The 7,796-nt window shown below is 36.4% G+C and overlaps 1 protein-coding gene and 1 pseudogene across 1 annotated transcript in view; one reads left to right on the forward strand and one right to left on the reverse strand.

Annotated features, from left to right (window-relative positions):
- The window catches only part of Depdc4 (DEP domain containing 4), a 24,086-nt gene extending 19,635 nt beyond the window's left edge, over positions 1–4,451 (forward strand). Inside the window, 2 exon segments of the mRNA XM_048808093.1 lie at positions 3,346–3,467; positions 4,008–4,451. Coding sequence (XP_048664050.1) covers positions 3,346–3,467; positions 4,008–4,063 — 178 coding nt within the window. The 3' untranslated portion in view covers positions 4,064–4,451.
- A 538-nt stretch (positions 4,452–4,989) lies between these two features.
- Positions 4,990–7,749, reverse strand: LOC125616895 (annotated as a pseudogene).
- Positions 7,750–7,796: the final 47 nt, after the last annotated feature.

The raw sequence follows: 7,796 nt of genomic DNA on the forward strand, positions 1-7,796 counted from the left end.
TTTGTTTATTTATTTATGTGGTGCTGAGGATTGAACCCAGTGCCTCACACATGACAGGCAAGCACTCTATCACTGAGCCACAGCTCCAGCCCCCCAGATTTTTTTTAATACCAATAAAACTTCAAAATATTTTTCAATACAAATGTCCCAAGATTTTCATGTGGGAGTCTAATAGCATAATAGATATATTGTGGACACTAAAGCCAAAGGGTCCAAACAAGCTATTTTAATAACCCCTTTGTGTCTGTTTTCTTACTTAAAAAATGGGAACACTACTATACTACTTTATATATACTGCATATATAAAAATACATATGTATATGTACTATTTCATAGTATAGTTGTTAAGTATTTAATATTTATATCATTAATACATTAAAACTAAGTAACATTTTTCCTAAAAATATAAGATTCAAAGGCATTATTAATTTTTAGAAAAAAAAAAACATTCACAGAGGAGGTCACAAATTCATTTGCTTCTATTACTTAGAATTTCTCAGCCAGTGCCATTTTTTATCATTTCCTCTTCCGCATGGAGAAGATTCAGATGCCATATCCAGGTATTGATTCAGACTTTTTCCTTCTTTATTATTAAGCATCTGTTGTTGGTAAGTATGTTGAAAAAGATGCCAAAAATGAACATGTAATAAATATATAATGCTATAAAAAGTGGTGATATTAAGGTTATTTTTTAATATCCCCAGGGCAAGTTTTTCTCTACATAGTTGGCAACCAAGGAACCCATTAGGCAGTCAAGGAGGTATTGAAAGTTATTTTTAAGAAAGCGATATGACCAGATTATATTTAGATAGAGCACGCTAGCAGCCATGTGGAGAATGGGTTGGCAGTGGGAGTGGAGGAAGTCTTAGGAGATCTCCTACTGCCAGTGAGAAGTGATGTGGGCCTGTTACTGTGGCAGAGGCACGAGATGAAGAGGAGGGGACAGGTTTGAGAACTATTCAGGAGGTAAAATGGGGAGTGCTTGATTCCATCTGGGGGTTAGGAGGAAAGCTGGCTCACAAATTTTTGACTCTCACAGGGCAAGGTCTATAGTTTTAGTACTTGAGAGGCTGAGGTGGGAGGATACTTGAGACTAGTCAGGGAAACAGAGCAAGGACTTTGTTTCAATAAACAAACAAACACTTAGGTTTTAAGTCAGGTGACTACCATCAATTCAGGGAGAAAAATAGAGAAAGAGAACATGTTTAGGGAGATGATTAAATGTGTTTGGGGCTTTTGATTTAATATATGTGTGGGACATTCTGGTTAAGATTTTCAGAAGGGCAACTAGATGTACAATTTTGAAGTTCAGGGGAGAGATATACGCTAAAAATAAATAACTGGAAGTCATGGATCTGTGGGTGGAAATTGAGGTCATCTATTGTCTATTAAATAAAATAAGAGGTCCAAGGATAAAAGTTTAAGGGACACCAATAGTCAAAGTGCAAGCAAAGAGAAACCTACGAATGACAGAGAAGAAATGCTAAGAAGAGAATGAGAAGTTATGCCCATAAAGTCAAGGAAATGAAACATTTTAGGATGGAGGGTCCTATGTAGCTGGTGATCAGGACTGCCACTGACTATCTGGAGCCAATTAGTAAAAGCTGTTTTAGGAGCTGGAGAGGCAAAAGTCAGGTTGCAGTGAGATGAACAGGAATGAATGGATCATGAAGAGTAGGTATACGAGAAAGAGAAGAGAGGAACTGGGCAATAACTGAGGCAATGCTAGGGCAAGGGAGAGATTTTAGAATATTGTTCTGCTGGAGGAAGGAATCAGAAGAAAGGGGACATTGAAGGAAAAAAGAGATGGCTGATGGAGCCAGGTCCTGGAAGAGGCAGAAGGAAGTGAGTTCAAGGGCATGAGATCAAGTGTTTTCCTAGAACAGGAGGAGCAATATTGGAATAAAGGTGGTAGTGTATGTAGATGTAAATGAATAAGTATGTCCAGGGATAGGAAGTTGAGAGAGATCATTAAGTGCTGACTCCACTGACTCTATCTTCCTTGAAGAAGTAGGAGGAGACTATGTTGCCATATTCTATACAACATAGTTGTAATATAGTCTCCTGAGAGGATTGGGGGAAAGCATTAAATGATGACATGAGAAGGGGATGGTTAGAAGAAGGATTACATGGTTAGAGGAAGGATTGGAATAGATGGGAAAGGAATTGAGAAAAGACTAATACATGGATTGATGAGTAATTCTGAGTATCCGGATTAAGTAGGAGATTACAAATTTTAGTGGTGCCAATCAGAAGATTTTTCTCAGCAGCAATTATTTACTTGAAAATGGAACCAGAATAGGTGGCTTAGCATATTGATCAGGAGATTCCGTTTTGCTTTGTCAGGTATTGTTACAGAAGGATAAGAATACAAGAGAATTGAAGACATGTTAATGAGACAGTGTTTCAGACGTTGAGATATGTCTGAATTGAATGAGAAAGAAGAGATACAAAGAAAAGTGGCACATCAAGGTTTTATGTTCTGAGATTATAAGGCATTGACAGAACTAAAGACAGTAAAGCATCATATTAAAGACCGCAAGTCCTGCAAGGTGACAAACCTGATTTCAGATCCCAGTTCAACAACTTGCTAGTCATGTGGTCTAAACTTTTCTTTACTGTAAGGTATGGATGATAATGCCTACATATGTACATCTTAGAGTAATGAATATTTAATGAAAAAATTAATGAAATCTTGGCACATGATAAGCATTCACTGTCAGCTATTATTATTTTAAGGTGGTAGATTTTGAATAGAGTTGATTACAGGGGTTTAACTTTTCAGAGTATCGTCATTCCAAGGTATTACAATAGGTGTGTTTAGGTAAAGGCTGTTATGGTGAAAATAAATATGGTAAACAAAACAAAACAAAAAACTGGTATTAACAGGCTTTAGGATGCCTAGTTGAGAATTGCTTTGGTGTGTGAGGAGGCTGAATTTTCTTTATCAGCATAGGGAGAGTGACTGTTGACCATGGGTCAACACAGCTCAGAGAACAGTGCAAAAGAATTCAGATTCTTTGTGGTTTGAACATGCCTCAGTTTATTAACCATGTCACTTTAATTCTTTATGTGTACCTCTTTCAAGTAGAACTGTAGATTCTTCTCCCCTACTTGGAGTTATTTTCAAGATGAAATTTTTAAAAAAAGAAAGAGTATGTTTTGCTTAAGTATAGACCATTTTGTAAGGAAACAGTACTATCATTTTGGAGCAAAGAAAGTATGAGCATAGGTATTATTACTACACTTTGAAAAAAAATTAAGTGCAGTCTAAGGCCAATTTGGATAAGTACATTTTAGTTGTCATTTTTTAAACCCACTTCTCCAATTTTAACTTTTTTCTTAAGGTTTCACATTTTGTCAGCCCATGACAAACAAGGAGTTTGAAAAACTAAAGGGAAGAACAATTCAATAGCTTCACCAGATGGCTCTTGAACTTAATAGTAACTCCAGCATCTCTTTGAAACAAACAAACAAATTAATTAAAAACACCATCCAGGGCTGGGGTTGTAGCTCAGTGATAGACTGCTTGCCTCACAAGCATGAGGTACTGGGTTCAATCCTCAGCACCACATAAAATAAATAAATAAAGATATTTTAAAAAATACAAATAGCCAGCACGGTGGCTCACACCTGTAATCTTAGCAGCTCAGGAGGCTGAAACAAGAGGACCACAAGTTCAAAGCCAGCCTTGCAACTTAGGCCCTAAGCACCTTACCAAGACCTTGACTCAAAAATAAAAAAAATAAAAAGGGCTGGGGATGGGGCTGAAGTTATAGCTCAGTGGTAGAGCACTTGCCTAGCATGTGTGAGGCACTGGGTTTGACTCTCAGCACCACATGAAAATAAATAAGATAAAGTTATTGTGTCCATCTATAATGTATATATATGTGTGTGTGTGTGTATATATATATATATATATATATATATATATATATATGTTACAGGCTGGGGATGTGGCTCAGTGGTAAAGCGCCTCTGGATTCAATCCCCAGTACCCACTCCCTGCAAAAAAAAAAAAAAAAAAAAAAAAAAAAAACGCCATCCAGAAGCTTTAAATTAACATTTCTGGTTCAACAAACTACAAGTAATTTGTAAATATCAACAGTTCTCTGGTGGTTTTTTTCAAATTGCCATACTTACATTGCAGACAAAGGATAGCTCTGAGTATTTAAACATGATTACATGTTTAAAATGTCAATAATTTTAACATTATAAAACGTTATTAATGTTAATTTTTAACTTTTAAAAGGAATACAAGTTAGTCTTCATGTATGCTCTTTCACTTAATTATTATGTTGCTAAAATTGCTTGCTAAAGGTACTATTAGCAGTGTGCTGTGGCACACACCTGTAATCTCAGTGACTCAGGAGGCTAAGGCAGGAGGACTGCAAGTTCAAGGCCAGTCTTGGTAACTTAGGGAGACCCTGTCTCTAAATAAAAGATAAAAAGGGAAGGTGAGGGCTGGGGTTGTGGCTCAGTGGTAGAACACTTTCCTAGCATACGTGAAGCACTGGGTTCAATCCTCAGCACCATATAAAAAAATAAACAAAATAAAGGTATTGTGTCCATCTATAACTAAAAATATATATATATTTTTAAAAAGGACTGGTGACGTGATGTAGCTCAGTGGTAGAGTGGCTCTGGATTTAATCCCAGTTTTTTTAAGTGCTATTATTAGGGATTTAGTATAGTTAATTTCCTTAGAATTTTTTTCTCACAGGAGAACATTTCATACATGAGCCTTCTAAAGAAAACCTGCACTCTTAACTTTCATTAAGATATTAATTTTAAGCTACTGTGTTAGGTTGCTATATAACTTAAGTCATTTGAAATCCAATAGAAATAGGGAAAAGATGTATAAAGAAGATTAAAGAGACTACAAATTTAAAACCCCAAAATACTTAAAATAGGTGGGTGTGTAGCACAGTAGTAGAGCACTTGCCTAGTACACAGTCTTTTCATTGTTAATTTTGAGACAGTGTTTTGCTAAGTTGCTTAGGGCCTTGCCAAATTACTGAGGCTGGCCTCAAATTTGAGATCCTCCTGCCTCAGCTTCTGGAATCACTGGGATTAAAGATATAAGCCACCATGCCCAGCTATTTTCCAAACCTTATGGATAAACAATTAAGACATAATATTCAGATTTTTTTTTACACTGAGCTACACCCCCAACTTTTTATTTTGTATTTTGAGACAGGGTCTTACTAATTTGCTGAGGCTGGCTTTGAACTTGCAATCCTCCTGCCTCAGCCTCCTGTGCTACCGGGATTACAGGTGTATGCCACCATGCCCAGCTTAAATATTTACATTTTAAAATGAGAGCATTAAGCTAGATTACTTCTGTTTCTTCCCATTTAAAAAAAGAAATTTAAAAAAGCAGAACAATTCTATGACACTAGAAAAGAATTGCCCTTATCTGTGTAAGGTTTTTTCTGGAGCTGGGGAGGATATTCATATATTTCCAGTGGAAGAACTGAGTGACTCAAGAGACAAGAAAAACACTGGAAACATGCAGTAGACTATCTTCAGTAGAACAGTGAGAAGTCTCCTTATTAGGATAGTTGCCATCATCTTAATGTGCAGCATGAATCAAATGGGGAATTGCTAGGGAATCACTATGAACGATGGCCACGTTGACAAAAGCTTTAAGGATATTAACATGTCCTTGGATCTGCTGCTCAAAAGATTAAAACCTTGGCAAGTATCTATCCTTTGAGTCTGTTTTTTTAATTTCTAAAATAAAAATATACATGCATATATTTGTATTTATAATATTAGACCAGACAATATCAAAGGGGTCTTCCAATACCCTATTGCATATCAGTCTGTCTGTGAATGGTAGGCTAATTGAGGAAAGTATATGATGTTGTGATGAGAGTAACTGTTATAGACCTGGATCTACTAATTATTTGGGTTTAAAGGGAAATAATTATCAGGTGAGTGCTATAAATTACGGTAAAATAAAATCTAAAAACAGTATAATTACTACAAGTTTTTCAGCATGTGTAAATATTTTATTATTAAGTTGAATGACAATTCCTGCAACACTCTCTAATGGAGCTTATTTTGAGATAGATGTGTCTTTATCTATAGATACATATAAAGATATACTATTAAACTTGTTTACAAAGGATAATTGACTTTTATTTTTGTATACATATTTGCATAAAATCAGTGAATTTCTAGGCCAGGTTCTGGTAACTAGAGGAAGTATATTGTCTAGATCCAAGGTATGTTGCAAACATAGTCTGAAATGGGAGATAACATCTTTCTGAAGAAAGGCTTAGAAATTCGAATACAGTAAGTTTAGGTGTTTCCTTTCAGTGGTAGCTGGGCTGATTGATACCTGGCTGCTAGGTCACTGCTTATAGGCATAGCCATAAAAACAGGGTACAGACTTCTAAAACAAAATGGAATCCATTCCATGTCATGCTACAGGTTTCACAATTCAAATCATCTGTACTCAAAGGTAAACTTTCAAAATCTTTGGAGGATGCATTCACTGTCAAAAATCGGAACACTGCCATTGATAAGCCAACAGCTATTTGGGCTTGTGTCACATGCAAGACGCCCCAAGACTGTTTTGGTATTAGGCCACAGAGAATAATGTGTGGATCCATGTTCAAGTAGATTCCTTTCTGCTTCTGGTTATTGTTCAATTTTTCTAGCTATGATATAAAAAACTGAGTTTTCCTTGATAGTATAAGGCGGTTTGTGATTTTCCATCTTGACCCTGTTGCTCTCTTCCCAACAACCAGTGCCTCTCTAGTTCTTCCTCTAACCCACCAGGGCTTAAGGTACAACCTTTACTCCGCTCATCCCACACAGCCATCATTGGCTGACACATGACTCCGTTATAGAAAGGATAATTAACTTCTATTAAATGTTTTTGAAGATTCTCAGGCATTAATTTCTAAGGAGAAATTCCTAACCCAGCAACTACTTGCCACCTAGTGACAGCTCCATAAATTACAGTTATTAGACTTAAAAAGAATTCAATTCCTAAGGATACTGGCCATTTAATTTTAGGTTAAACATTTTGGGGGAAACTTATACACAAAGCATTATTTTTCCCTTTCCAGTCCAATTACTTGAACAGTTTACCTTTTATAGAACATTCAGTACATTTCCATGACAAGTCTGATTCATAATGCTTGAGACTTAAACTTTATCTTCGATGCTTCAAAAGTTCAGGTATGACAGATTCTTTGCTTGACCAAACTTAAGTCAGGCTCCTAAACTTCTTCAGCCCACCTATGTACTTTCTTGTAAAATAGTTTTAACAAAGAACGCTAAGTCAGTTTAACAGGAGAACTTCTCACCCTCTACATCTGATCAGGTTTCTCATCGTCCATCACCCCCTCTCATCACCCTGGCTTGTCTTCAGCAAAAATCCTGTTAGTCTGTTAGCAGACTCTTTTACTTCTGAAGTTTCTTCACAGTAACTTTCCATCCATTGACCCTGTCTTAGTCCATTTTGTGTTATAACAGAATGCCTGAGACTGTAATTTATAAAGAATGGATTTATTTATTAGAGTTCTGGAGGCTAAGAGATTCAAGGTTGAGGGGCCCATATCTGGTCAGGGCCTTCATGTTGCATCAACCAATGGCAGCAGGCAGAAGGGCAAGAGAATCTGCATGTAGGGGCGAATTCCATTTTTTTTTTTTTTTTGGTACTGGTGATTGAACCAGAGGCACTTTACCACTGAACTATATTCCTTTTTACTTTTTATTTTGAGACAGTCTCACTAAGTTTCTGAGGGCTTTGCTAAGTTTCTAAGGCTGGCTCTGAA

Source organism: Marmota marmota, unplaced genomic scaffold (genome assembly GCF_001458135.2).
Source record: "Marmota marmota marmota unplaced genomic scaffold, marMar, whole genome shotgun sequence".
In the NCBI taxonomy this organism is placed as follows: Eukaryota; Metazoa; Chordata; class Mammalia; order Rodentia; family Sciuridae; genus Marmota; species Marmota marmota.